The 14,344-nt window shown below is 39.2% G+C and overlaps 1 protein-coding gene across 1 annotated transcript; it reads left to right on the plus strand.

The window, feature by feature from the left end:
• The first annotated feature begins 2,031 nt into the window (after positions 1–2,031).
• LOC149034866 (uncharacterized) lies at positions 2,032–14,126 on the plus strand. The gene is made up of 13 exons (XM_089194924.1): positions 2,032–2,053; positions 2,562–3,176; positions 3,524–3,758; positions 7,961–8,352; positions 8,509–8,733; positions 9,123–9,356; positions 9,813–10,145; positions 10,996–11,294; positions 11,394–11,520; positions 11,892–12,181; positions 12,708–12,846; positions 13,325–13,665; positions 13,968–14,126. The coding sequence occupies exons 1-13, from the start codon at positions 2,032–2,034 to the stop codon at positions 14,124–14,126; spliced, it is 3,411 nt and encodes a 1,136-aa protein (XP_089051050.1).
• The last annotated feature ends 218 nt before the right edge of the window (positions 14,127–14,344 follow it).

Below are 14,344 nucleotides of genomic sequence, written 5' to 3' on the forward strand. Positions count from 1 at the left end.
CTTCGACTAATAGGGAGCCTTGTGAAAAGCTGGAGAAAAATATGTTGATCTTTAATTAAAGGTCGTGTGTTTCCTATTCACACTAAAGATATTTAGTCTAAATATTTCCACAGTTATTTAGTTCAGTTTACTTGTTGTAAAAAAAATGTCTCAACGAAAAATCGTCTTTTACAAGATAAGATTATAACGAGAAAAACACCTTTAAAATAACGAAAATAAAGATATAAAACAGCTGGGTAGATGGGTAGAAAATTTTAATGTTATTGACCTTGCGGTCAATAGCAATAATCGGAACTGATGAGAAAATAACAGATGCTGTAGAAACGCACAGTTCGAGTCCTTAAGAGATGCCTTTAATTTATTATTATATTAGCATGGCCTACCAAAAAGAAGTGAGTTTAGATCTTTGAGGTCATTTCTAAAGCTCTTCTACCAATTCTGGATAACATTAATATGTTATCAAAGGTAAGAGTGAAAAGAATTGTATTATCTTAAGAAAACTCGACAAATCTGACCTGGGGTTCGAAGAGGTAAAAGTCAAACACAATTTCAAGTTTTAATAACAGTTTCTCATTATAAATTCTAACTTTGCATAAAGAATATTTTCGTTTTTCACTCTCTTGTTTCGTCTATGACAACTAGGGTTTTTGAAGAGCCTGTTTTATATCATTTCAGGTTTCAGTTTTTAAGGAATCTTCGCTGATCTAACGTTGTGTTCACGCTTAGTTTGGTAAAATGTCTATTAATTTTTCCTATGGTCTGTCAAACTAGCTAGTACTAGAAAACTTGGGATGAACTTCAGTAGTTGGTGAATTCTAGTCGTGTTCTGTTTGTATTTTTGGTATTGCATTTCTTATTATTCAAAACTTCCTTCTGATAGCTTAAATTTTCTGTTTCCGTGATGTTAATGTGGAAAAAATGTGACAGTAATTCTCCAAGACGTAGGCTGGCAAAAGTGACCAAAACCACCCTCTAACACAAATTTTTCATTGGAAAACATTTTCTTTAATATAACAGAAGCAAGAGGCTTATTTCGTTTCTCAACAACCATATGCTAAATTATAAAAACTTTGCCCACTGTAACCGAGAAAACACTATTATTCTTGAAACAAATCCGGCGTATTTTGAACATTTGCGCGACATCTATCGCATTCCATTGACCTATTTACTGCAAGACGCGTACAGAAATAAGGTGTCGGCCCTCAGCGAAAGCCTCGATAGAGAAAGACGGGTAAACACGAACGGAGCAATGATCACTATTTTTGTAATAATATCTATATAATCAAACGTTTTTTTAGACTTTTCGATATAGAGAAGATCTTCATCTCGCAAGAGTCTGAAAACAAACAAAACTCTAAGCAACTTGCCTCAATAAGAGTTGGATGAGTTTGGGCAACTTAGATTCAAGTTGAATCCGATACACCTATGTTAGCTGACTACGTTTTTTGAACTAGATAAAGGAAAACACCTGCAACAGTAGTATTCTTTCATACCCGAACTTTTCTCACTGAAGGAAAGCTAAAAAGAAGTTCTCCGTATCTTGATTTATAAAACTCATCAAAATAATTTGTTAATTTTCTTTAATTCTCTACCTTTGCTTTGTTTCAGTAATCAACTGTAAGTCTCGTTTTGAAAATTTTTTTGTTTTTAATTTAGTATTTGGAGATCTTCTTTCTTTCATCGTGACGCTTTTGTTTGATGTTTGTGTGATTCATCGCTAAATTCGAAGTTTATAACTTAATCTTTACATAAATCATTTTTTGGGAAGTATTATTTTTGTCTTCGATCATTTTAATCCTATTTCAAACAAATATAAAATTTGCTCTTGTGTTTATACATTTGTCCTCTAATTCTTGCATATTTGTACCTGATATTTTCTTTCTTATCCGTAAAACCTTTTTGCTATGTCGGGGGAATTTAATCTCGCAACTCCTGGCAATCTTTATAGTGGTTCAATATATTGTTTCGATGGAGATATCAAGTTAATATTATTTTGATACCTTTCGAGAAAATTCTCTGTTTATAATACGAATGTGTATCAGACGAGAATCAGGTAGATGGGGGAGGGATGGGTGGGGAAAGACAGTGAGGATGCATTAATCACTTAATTATACTGTACAACTGTAGAACAAATTTTCAACCAAACTGAGTATTTTTCGCCATTAGGTCTTGCTGGGTCTTGGAAGTTTGCAACTCTTTCTTTTCTTCACTTATGCAAACAGGGATAATGGTAAGTGAATGTTTTATTTCTTATAACCAGTTCGTAATCCTCTGGAATGAGTTATGATCGGGTTTTAAGAAACAGGGCGTTTCAACTTAATGACGACGGTATCAGGCTTACTTTGGCAGCGCTAAATGACCAAAACTATGCGCACGCATCTATTGCCAGTCACGCGTTTTAGTGGGTAAATTCTTGTGCGTGACGCTTGTGTATGCAAACAAACCACAGCTCACAACTGACGTATCTCGTGTTTGATTAGCTTTCTCATCTCCGATGTAGCAACATTCGACAAATAATTTCCAATCTTCAGGGTTTTTTTAGAGTGCTTTTTTCCCATTAGCCAAAGACTGTGTGGACCTTCTTGAAAAAGGTTTCAAACGGAATGGCGTGTACTTCATCAAACCCGATAGCCAAGAACCTTTCCACGCATTTTGCGATCAAAACACCAATGGAGGAGGCTGGATTGTTTTTCAAAAACGTTTCGACGGATCTGAGGATTTCGACAGAAACTGGTCTGATTACAAAAATGGATTTGGAAATCTTACACAAGAATTTTGGTTGGGAAATGACAGAATCTACCGACTGACTGATCAACATCACGAACTACTGGTGGAGCTCGAAGAGTATGATAAATCAGTAGCACATGCGCGTTATAGCTATTTTAGCATTGGTTCTGAGGAGAATGGGTACGAGCTTCACCTGGGTTCTTATACAGGGAGTGCAGGAGATGTTCTCACATATCACAAAAATGTGAAATTCTCTACAAAAGATGAGAAAAATGATGAAGGTTGCTCCCAAGAGTATCGTAGTGGATGGTGGTACAAGGGTTGTAATATGAGTAACTCTGGCGTTAACCTCAATGGCTTTAACTTAGGCAGAGGTCCAAGAATTTCCTCGGGGTCGATGAATTCATTACCTAAAAAGTCTACCTCCATGAAAATCAGAGGATTGACAGGTGTGAAGGATCTCTTTTTTCTTGTAAAAGTTTTTCATATCGGAAATTATAATCATCTCGTTACTGGAGCATGCTTATTCATTGACTCTTCAAAATTCATATTTTCCAAACTGTTCTCAACTCATCTCCTCTGGCTAGTAAGGAAAATTGTTTGACAATCAATAGCTTCTTTAGTTGGTAATCATTTCCTTTATACCCGTGAACTTAATGTTTGACTCAGGGGTGATGTTGTGAGAAGAAATTAGGTATTAGTCACCCTTAAGATTTAAAGGATTAACAGATCTCTGATTAAGTTTATCTCGATAAATCCGAGTACGGCACTGATCGTCTCCATTGCTTTGTTTTAGATACTGAATGGGACTACTCTATAGATTTGATTCAAAAAGCTAATTTCACACACGCAGTGATTTCAAATATAACTGAACTCCATGAACTGTCAGCATGCTGGTGGATAAGACTGCGTGACCCCGAGGTCACGCAAAGTGTCACGGTGTTTTCGATTGGGGATCCATCACAAACCAGAGTTGCGTTTTCCATCCAAGGCCCGTCTTTGTATAGAGTTACAGTCAATGGCAGTGACCAGTAAGTCAGTTTTGTTAATTTTGTTCTGCGTTCCCTTCTTCACTGAAGGCTATTTGATTATGTACTCTGATCGTCGGGTTGGGAGTTGTCCTGGGAAAGACTGTTGTCGGTAGTAGTGCATGACGTTTTGACAACCTTATCAGAGCTTGTCATCAAATTCAAGTTCAAATTCATTTCCCAGCGAGACACTGAGGTCTATTGGTCCGCACACATGTGCGCTAAACCCCAGATCTGGAGGTCTGGGTTCGAACCGTAACGTTATTGCCTCTCTCACTTCGGAGTATAAATTGCTGCTGGGGAATTGTTAACCTTGTCCCCAGGGCTTCTCAGTAATACTCCTTGACATAGCAATACCCCTAGGGACAACAATATCCTTAGGGACAACAATACTCCTTGGGAAAGAATTACTCCAAGGGAAAGCAATTCCCCCCAGGGACAGCTATAACCCGAGGGACAGGAATACCCCTATGAACAGCAATTTTCCTTGGGACAGCAATACCTCTTGTTCAAATACTTGGCTCGTAATTTAATACCCCACTTTTTTTTTTACTAACCACCGAGATAATAATAAGTCTTTATTAAGCACTCTAAACAACAAACGTGTTTAGTTACAATGATATGAAATCAGCAAGTATAAAACCAATAAACTAACTAAATTACTAACTGAATAACTAACAAGAGAACAAACATCTATTAATAAAGGTCCTTTTGAAACGTTCAGTTCTGACAAGCGGGAGAATATAATTATGGCGCCTCTTACGTAGCGTATCCATTGTTCGCTCTGGTGGCAAAAGGTCATCTAAAGCTGTTGGAAAATCGCTGTCGGTGATCTTGGCCCACAACTTCTTATCTTTTAGAATAATAATATTTTCAATCGAAAAAAGCTCTTTACAGTAGCCAAGCTTAAAAGCTCTCTTGAACAGCCTGTCTATGCGACTCAGATACTTATGATAATACGCGCAGCCCCATACTTCTACAGCATATGTAAATATAGGTAGAATAAGACTGATAAAGAGAAGATGAAGATGATCCAGCGGCAGTCCATAGAATTTACAAACACGTAAGATGTACAGACGACTACTGGCTTTCGATATAATATTATCAAAATGTAAATCCCAGTTACACGGATCAGATTGAAAAATTACACCCAACAACTTCAGACATGGTTTACGCTCTATAGAAACCAGAGGAGCAGGTAAGGCCTTAGTGGATTTGCCTCTAAGAAGCATCTCCCACGTTTTCTTGAAGTTTAGTTGCATACGATTAGCAGATGTCCATGCGACGATCGATCGGACCTCCTCAGCTGCTAAATTGCCATTATTAGCCAGCGATTTTACTGGAATACTTAATGTTAAATCATCAGCATATTTCACAAGTAAATTCTGATTTGGTAGAATGGCCTTAATATCATTGACCATAATAGAAAATAGTATAGGGCCTAAAACTGTCCCCTGAGGGACACCTCTATTGATATTTACATAGTCCGTGACAATGGCATCAACAACAACTCTTTGTTTCCTGTTCTGTAAAAAACTAATAATCCAATTGGTCACGTATGGATTTATATCAAGTGTTTTCAACTTAGAGCAGAGGATATCATGAGGGACCGAATCAAAAGCTTTGCTGAAATCAAAAGAGAAGATTCTAACACAATCAAAACCCGACTCAAGCCATTTCAGCCAAGCATATTGACACTTAATTAAGGCCATTGTCGTATTGTGGCCTTTGCGGTATGCAAACTGGTCGAAGCTAATGAAGTTCTTCATATATTGAGATAATTCTTGTCTGTATACAAGACGTTCAAAAACCCTCATTATTACATTAGTCAGCGAAATAGGCCGCAACTGTGTGCAATTTTTAAAGTTGGGCTCTTTAGGCAAGGGAGTTATGTCGGCCAATTTCCAAAGATCAGGCACAATGTGATTTTCCAAAGAACAGTTGAAAATATGGGTAACAACAGGAGCGAGGTCGTACGCAAACTCTTTCCAAAACCAGTACGGGATTCCATCAGGACCAGAGGCAGTTCTTTTTAATTTCAGTAGACTCCTGGTAACACTGGAGACCGTTAAAACAGGCATCTCGCTTGATTCCGGGATAGTGACAGTGTCAATGGGTTTATAAAGGGGATCGGTGTTAATGGAACAGAAAAAATTATTGATCTCGCTCGGGGAGATAATTGAGCTTACTTGCGAGTTGGTAGACTTCCTTCCTGTCAGGGAATTGACTGTTGACCACCAAGATTTGGATCCTGCACTATGTTTCTCAAAATTCCCTTTAACTGCTCGAACTTGATTATCTCTGATCAACTTGTTGATTTTCTCTTGAAGAGTTTGGATCTCAATCGAAACAGAATTTCCTGACATGTTACTTCGCCGAATCAATTTTCGCCGTTGGTCCAGTAGATGTTTGATTAGAGGAGAAAAGAACGGGGGGTCCCTATTAGACACACGTACTGATATACCCGGAAAACACTCATCAAACATGGACTTAATCTTGGTACAAAAAAGATTAAGTTTTCCATTCACATCTCCGCATTGATAAACATTGTCCCAGTTATGAAACTTCAACAGTTTATCCATATCCAGTTTATGATGATCACGAACATCTCTGAACATCACAGTTTTCCTTTCAGCCTTAAGTGGGATTCTGGGATATACCAGGACCACAGAGTGGTCAGATCGAACTAGTCCTTGAGTGACCGATACTTTCCTCCAAAAATGTGGGACGTTAGTAATCAAAACATCCAAAATTTTGTTCTTTCTTGTCGGTGTATTTACCATCTGGAATAAATTTAGCTGTGTAAGAAAATCATTGTAATCTAGCTGATTGAGGTCACCACAAATTATAAGGTTGCTGTTAGGATTACCAGTCAATAAATGATCACAACTATTTGTTAGATGTTCCAATAAATCATCAGGACAATATGGCGGATCTGGAGGATGATAAACAGCAGCCACATAAAAGCTTGAGTTGGGAGTTGTAATTTTAGCCCACAAACATTCAAAGGCATTATAAAAAACGCTGTCTAATCGTTCCAACAACCAATCGCTCCTACAGACAATAGCAACACCACCGCCTGACCGGTCAGTTCTATCCTTTCGCAAAATTGAGTAATCCTTCGGACAAACGAGATGAGATGGAAAATTTGGTTTAAGCCATGTCTCGGAGATGATGCAAATATCGCAGTTGTTTGAGTGCAATTCCATATGCAAAGCAGAAGCAGCATCAACTTTCACAAGTGATCTTGCATTAATGACCATACATTTGGGGATTATTCGGGGTAAAGAAGAAGAGTGAGTAGAAATGAAATGCAAATTTGTATCCTTGGGTCGAAGTCGTGCGCGTTTGGTCGTTGATAAAAAACAGTGGTCAGTGACACGAACTGGAATCTTGTGATGTTGTTGACGAGATCCAAATCTAGAATTAACACCAGCTCTACGACCTCTAGCTCTATAAGTTCCCAATGACTTTAAGCGATGAATAAGATAATAATCCAGTTTAACCTTAGGACAACAGGAGCGAAGTTGAAATAAATTACGTCGACTGAAAGAAAATCTAGGTCTTGAAGTTTGAAGTGAAGCAGTCGGCATGTAGTTAAAATTTTCCGGACCCGGGTTAATTTCAACATCCACTGCGATGGATAGGTCCTTGATGAAACCTCTTTCGGACAGAGCAGCAACCGTCGAACCATGCTTTGACCATTTGGTGATCGGTAACTTAGTTGAGCGTCTTGCAACAGCAAGGTCTTGACCGCAGCGAGAAGCAGAAAATAGCTTTCGACTGACGCTAAAAGGGCCTTTAAAGGTAGATGGAGGCGAACAGATTGAATTGTGCTTGTCAAGATACTGAACGAACAAGGTAACAAAGCACAAAAGCTTAAAAAAACAACAACGACGACAGTAAGCGGCAGCCATCTTGGCGCACATACATATATCACATACATATATGAGATAGTAATTCATCTTATTGTCTGCCAAAAATTTCTCATAATTTTTAGTTTTCAGAATTTCCTGTTAGACCAGATGGTAATCCTGTAATTGATTTTTTTATTCTCATCTTTTGTCTGCTTGATACTGTATTGATTTTTGTCAAGAGAAATTCTCTCTTGGTCAATCATGGGGTTAAGGTCTGTTGCCATGATCTGCTGTTATACTAAACATAGCAAAGAGCTTCACTGATCTATTAATTTACTAATTTTCTAGTGATTTTCACCTCTCCGCGTTAAATACTTTCGATAATCACTGGCATTTCATGTGTATCAGAGGATCAGCGTCTAGACATAACTGGAAATTCATGGTGGATGGTTTCAGAAGGAAAATAACATTTCTGAAGATGTTAAGAATACCGCGCAATAGCCTTTTAAGAATCGGATTTTTCTCCCGATCAGAGCACAGCAACGGAGAAGTGAAGGAATCTGTCATCGGGCAATTAAGTCACTTTAACATCTGGGACGAAATTTTAAGTTATATGGACACATTTAAAATGACACGTGGGTGTCATGCCCAAACAGGCAACTTTATCTCATGGTCAGTGGTTCAGTTTTGGCTTCATGACAGCATCAATATAACATCCCCTTCATCATGCACAAGTAAAGGTAATTCGTTTTACATGCTTTATAACCTTCCTATGAAAAAAAAATCTTTAATGCCGGTAGAGAGGAATCACTTGGATAACCCTGTTCCTGTCCTGAGGAGGGAGGGATTAGGGGAATCATATCGTGCACAAATGACACGATTAATATCTTACATAGATAACATTCATTGGAGTTTATCGAGCGCCCACGGAAATGAAATCGCCGATGACAGTTTTCTGTGGAGAGGAAAGGTTGAGGGCGATGGAGTGGACATGGACACTAACACAATCAGCCTTCAAGGTGCAGGTCACGTGACTTTGGGACGTTTCGATGACAGTTGCCCAGGAAACCCAACTATGTGCGAGAATGGTTTTACTGTGAGCTTCTGGATGAAATACGGAGGTAAGGTAGCTTCAAAATGGTGAAAAGGATAAGGCTTTAACATGGCTTGGAAAATAGTTCACCAATTGGAAAGTATTTGCGCATGATGAAAAGCTAATTTTGCCCTTTTATCCGAAATCATTAGTTAACGCCTCAGCCAGCATTCGTGATCTATAACAAAGAGAAGCTTCGTTTAGTTGTTTAAATATTTGAAAAGCAATACCAAACGTTCATTAAATTAATTTGAAAGACAGTGTGAAATGAAAGGCAAACGAAATACTAGTTAATGAAAGAAAGGCGAATAAACGCAATTGAGGCTTTTTTTCATTTTGAGAGACGGTAAAATCTATCTAGATTGTACTAATAGTGTTACGTTATTTGATTTTTATTTTTCTGTTTTTCTTGACCAGTGAAATTTGCATCTTACATTCTTGGACAAAACGAACTTTATCACGAAGCCATCGAGTCTATGATGTCAGCTGTAACCCCCAGTAGGAACAAATGGATTCGTTGTTACCACGCTAAGTCAGACGGCTTCACCGCGCATGCGTTTCACTCACGATGCGACAACAAAGGGCCCACTGTGACTTTAGTGCAAGTGCGCGAGTTCGTGTTTGGAGGATTTTTGGATCAGAACTGGGGAGGTATTGCCAACGAAATTTCAAACTTGACATCTTCATTGATTTGAATTATAATAAATACATTTTGTGCTCAGTTCAATTGCTTAGAGGCGGCTAAAGTGTAAATAAGAGGAATGGAGGTCTATGGTGTTAGATGGTGAGATGGTGAGATGGTGCCACCATAACATTCCAATGCCACTCAAACTTGGTATAGTGGCTGCCCTCCCCTCTCCTCCCCCCTTTCTTCTTTTTCTTTATGGAAAATACTTTCTTAACCCTTTTAACGCCGTGAATGACCAGGAGAGAATTTCTCCTTACAATATCAGTACAATATCAAGCAGACAAGTCAGGGGATTCTTAGTAGATCCAGTACCAGTTTCTCCTCCACTAACATCATAAGAATTGTACGAGAGACACTAAGGAGAGTTACTGATGAGATCACGGAAATTAATGAGATAATAACTTTTATTCGCCCTTTAGGCCCTGAAGGTACAAGAGCAATATCTTCAAACTCGGCGTTCCTCTTTAGCATCAAGAACGCATTTGGGCTGAAACCTTTCAAAGTCAACGTTAAAGAAAACCATAAACAGGCAGCTGCACTGAATGATCCGACTTCCGGACCAGTTTTTGGACAAGACGATTTAAGGGTTACTTTTGACAACAAAAGCATTCCCTTATATGGTGTGTCATATATTGGCCACGCCTACGACTTACCCCAGGGATATAATAACACAGATCAAGTAGATGGAACTGGACTTTTCGCTGAGACAAGCATTTTTACCTGGGACGACTTAGAAGTATTTTATTACAATGGTGAGTTGAAATCAATCAGAAGCATCACTCTTTTAGAAAGTTGTTTATTTCTTAGTGAAATTCTACGTTCATTCAAAGCGCTTAATAATTGAAAAAAAAAAAAAACAACTACTAAATAGCGTACATAAATGAATAATGCTTGGAAGAACAATTTTTGGAGGTGGACATTGTGTCAAAAACCAAACTCCCGTAAAGCAATAGAAAATTGAAAGAAAAAGGGATTAATTAAACTTAATTCAAGAATTTTATGCATTGAAAACTTTTTTCAATTTTGTGAGGAGCGCAGGACGAAGGAAAATGTCTATAGAACATGATATATATACACTTACCAAATCTTCCGTGAACCTGCCAGCGGGTTTCTATCGTCAGCGGTTCGGAACCAGCGTTTCTTTGCGCGGGACGTGAGAGGCCTTGAACAACGCGAGCCGGTGAAAGGTCTGCCAAAGCGTCTAACACGTGATCTTCCTGACTAGATTGAAATCTTCCCGAGGGTAGAGCGCGTGTCCAGCGGCGCTAATAGTGACAGCCTGCTCGCAATCACACAAAGGGTTATTTCAGCGTTTTCTCACGCATTCCTTCCTTCGCTTTACCCTTTCAGTCCCAAGATCTCATTAGTAATTCTCTTACTGTCTGCCAAATAGTCATTAAGATGCTAGGTAGGAGAATTTGATATTGGATCAACTAGTTATCCCCTAATTGATATTTTTCTTTATTCTCTTCGCTTGTCTACTTGATATTGTATTGATATTGTAAGGAGAAATTCTGTCTTGGTCACTCATGGGAGTTAAAGGGTTAACCGATAGATTTTTTAACGTGTGTTATTAACGTTTAACTTATGTTATGTTTTTAGTGCCACATGCTTCCCTTGGTGTCAGCAACCCAGCTACAGTTCAGAATTCAGAATTCAGTTCCTCGTCCGAAAAATTCTTTCTCACCTACTCTGCAGAAGATGCACGAGGGGGCTCCGAATGGTGTGCGTATTACGATGATGAACGTCAGTGGCTGGAGGCGACTATCAGTTATAACGTGTCAGATGACCTTAAAAGGTTTATATTGAAGGCGAAAGGCGATACAAATTCAGGGATAACTTATTATCTTCTTAATTCGAGCACGGATGGAAAGATCTGGAACGCACTTAACAGGGGCGAGGTGAGAGGAGAGCTTTCAGCAGTAGTCAAATAAACATCCTTGTAAGATTTAAGACTTACACTTACGTTACATGGGTTTGATTTCTTCATTTTTTTTCAGAGAATTGTTGAAGGCGAGACCTTCCACTATGAGGAAAAACTTCCCTATGTGAGGTTCATACCTGAGTCATGGAATTCCAATATCTGCATGAAAGTAAATATACGTGCTACAAAGAGCGACAAGAAAGGTACACCTAAAGCTGTAAAGAAATGTTTCCTTGATAGCAGTTATGTGATTATTAAGGGATGATACCTAACCCGTTGTGTTTGGCTGTGTCTCAAAAAAATTTACCTGCTCCCCCCATATATATTTTTAAGACGTGTTTTTTCACTTGATTTGACAAAAATGGCTTACAAGCGGGGTCACAGGCACCTCAGGACCCCCACCCTGGCTATGCCCTTGTAAATTTGCCTTTCGGTTCACCAGAACTCATTCATACTCCAGGATGGAGAGAAGCCTGGCGAGAGTAGAGCGCCTTGCACAAGAAGACAACATAAGGACCCATTTATGGTTTACATCCATACACACTTATTGCTACCGTTGTTTCCCGATTTCTAGTTGCCTTTAAGAGACTCACAGCGTCGTCTGAGAGGTGCATGTCACCAGCTTACTTCGCTCGACTTCACCTCACTGGGAAGTGCTTTTCTGCTTGGTGCTCTTCGCATCGTTCCTCGGACCCTTATCCGTGGCTGCGTGTGAACTTGAGTAGCCCGCAGTATATTCTCTTTGTTGCTACGCAAGGTTCCGACAAAGAACAGGACAAGTATCATGTGTCGTCTTACTTTCTCAGTTATCTTCATGAGGACGATGGAAAAGCGACAAACTACACAGAAAATGGGAACTTAAAGGTAGAAAAGTTGAAATCCAGAAGCTTAGGGGGTTGCATTATAGGCTGTTTATCAAAAAGGGTCGTGAACAATTGTAATGTAGAAAATGGTATGCGCACAATCTCAAGTTCCACTGCACTCAAGTTAAGGTGCGTAAAATTTTGGGAATAGCTAGGATAAAGACTGAAAAAAAACAAGGCATTTGACCGGATCTCCTTCCTTATCCCAGGCCCTCCCGTTCTTTCAATCGCTCTGACGAAGGGCTAATGCTCGAAACGTCAGCTTTTTTACCCTTTACGGTGGCTAATTTACGTTTTCAACCCAGTTGTTAACACTAAATTACCTGTCTCCCGTTCTTTAGTCTCATTTGCATCCTTTGTTTGCTCCTGTCACACAACGCGTTCTGTCTCTACAGCGTTGCGTGACAAGACCCAACACGAGTTACCAATAGAGGTTCTCCTTTTACTGCCTGAGTAAAAAAAGAGACATTCAATTCTTAGAGAGTTTACTGTTACTCTGTTTTATGTCTTAATCACATTTTTTTCAGATCTTCGAAGGGAACTGGGATGGATCAACTGTTGTTAAAAACGCAATTTTGAATCCATTCACCACCCAATCCTTGACGTTCCATATTGTTGGCTCGAGATCAAATGAATGTTGCCTAAGAGTTGAAATTTACGGTCCAAGTAAGCTATCACTTATCAAATACCATATGAAAGAAAACTGACGCTTTTTTATGCGCGTTATTTCGGTGCAGTTGGATTTTATGGATTTGTAAGGTTTTAATTTAGAACAGTATGTGACGATGGAGTCCAATTTGACGATTTTTAAAACTTGGCCTAGATTTAAAACTTGAGCTTGTTTCCGAGCCAAATTTGTTCAGGTTACTCAAATCCTGCTTTACTGTGAAGCACTATGTAAAAGAGTGTCGTACAGAGGTCAGTTGAAAAAAAGGGGCACAGTCAGCCAATCAGCCGGTCGAAAGTGAAAGAAAACCCACGTGACCTATCTCAAAGCAAACTGCACCTAGTTTTTAAGTCATGTTTAATAAAGGGGTACAATCAATCGATTGATCGGTCGTTTTGGAACTTATTCTATTATTAAATAGAAGTTTTTGGTTAGAGTCATTACCTAGTTTATGTCGTGTCTCCTTACACTTGGTAGAATGTAAACAACCTCTTGGAATGGAAAATGGCGCCATATCTGATGCACAGATTACTGGCTCGTCCTGGGTGACTCCTTATAAGGCTTATAAGCCCAGCCGAGCACGACTTAATATACGACACAGTAAAGAGCCCTACATGGCTGGGGGTTGGGTGGCTTCCTCGCAAGATGCTCATCCATGGTTGCAGGTCCATCTCGGTAATGAAACTTTTAAAGTCACTCGGGTGGCCACGCAAGGGAGACATTCTTATAAAGAGTGGGTAAAGAACTACAAACTACAGTACAGTCAGGATGGTGTGAACTTCAACTACTACAAGGCACGAGGACAAACAAATGACAAGGTAATGTAGCCGAAATTGAAATAGAACATTCCATGTGTATTACATGTGTGTAAGTATAGAGGGAACACGAGGAAGAGTGATTGAGTATGAAATTTTAGCTCTCCTGTCTATCTGCGATGGCTAAGAGTTTTAGTAAGCCATAATTGCACAAGATCTCTTGAAGCACCTCTCCCCCCATCCCTGATCTCCCGTGCGGCATGTTCAAACCGATCGTACAGGAAAAATCTAACTTGCCGAGTTTCAAAAGGAAGACCTTGAAAACCTAGAAACAAAGATCATGACATTTTATTCTATTATTCCAGGTTTTTAAAGGAAAAGAAGACAGCGACATTGTTGCTTACAGTGACCTCGATCCTCCAATCAGAGCGCGTTTTATCCGATTTAGACCCACAGCTTGGCATGGCTATGCAACAATGAGGGTGGAACTCTTTGGTTGTCCATCAGGTAACAGAAATAATTGAATCCTGACTACAGCTACAATATTACAGCAATACGTCGTTACTTTATTGTACGAAGGGGCCATTCTTTGATGTTCAACAAAGCTAGGAATCTATGGATTTACTAAATCCTATTTCTCCGTCGTGTGTTAGACAGCCCAGACGTTGTTCTGATCTATGCTTTAGGGCATTGAGACAATGTCGGAGAAAACTAGAAAAATTGCTCTGAAAACTGCTGTTAG

This window comes from Pocillopora damicornis, chromosome 14 (assembly GCF_964200805.1).
Source record: "Pocillopora damicornis chromosome 14, jaPocDami1.2, whole genome shotgun sequence".
Classification (NCBI taxonomy): domain Eukaryota; kingdom Metazoa; phylum Cnidaria; class Anthozoa; order Scleractinia; family Pocilloporidae; genus Pocillopora; species Pocillopora damicornis.

Bases quoted from the DNA above. Each gene is read 5' to 3' on its own strand.
- LOC149034866 (XM_089194924.1), top strand. From the start codon at position 2,032: ATGTGTATCAGACGAGAATCAG. The intron at 3,177-3,523 runs GTGTGAAGGATC...GCTTTGTTTTAG, and splicing joins GAAAATCAGAGGATTGACAG to ATACTGAATGGGACTACTCT. The intron at 12,182-12,707 runs GTAGAAAAGTTG...CATTTTTTTCAG, and splicing joins CAGAAAATGGGAACTTAAAG to ATCTTCGAAGGGAACTGGGA.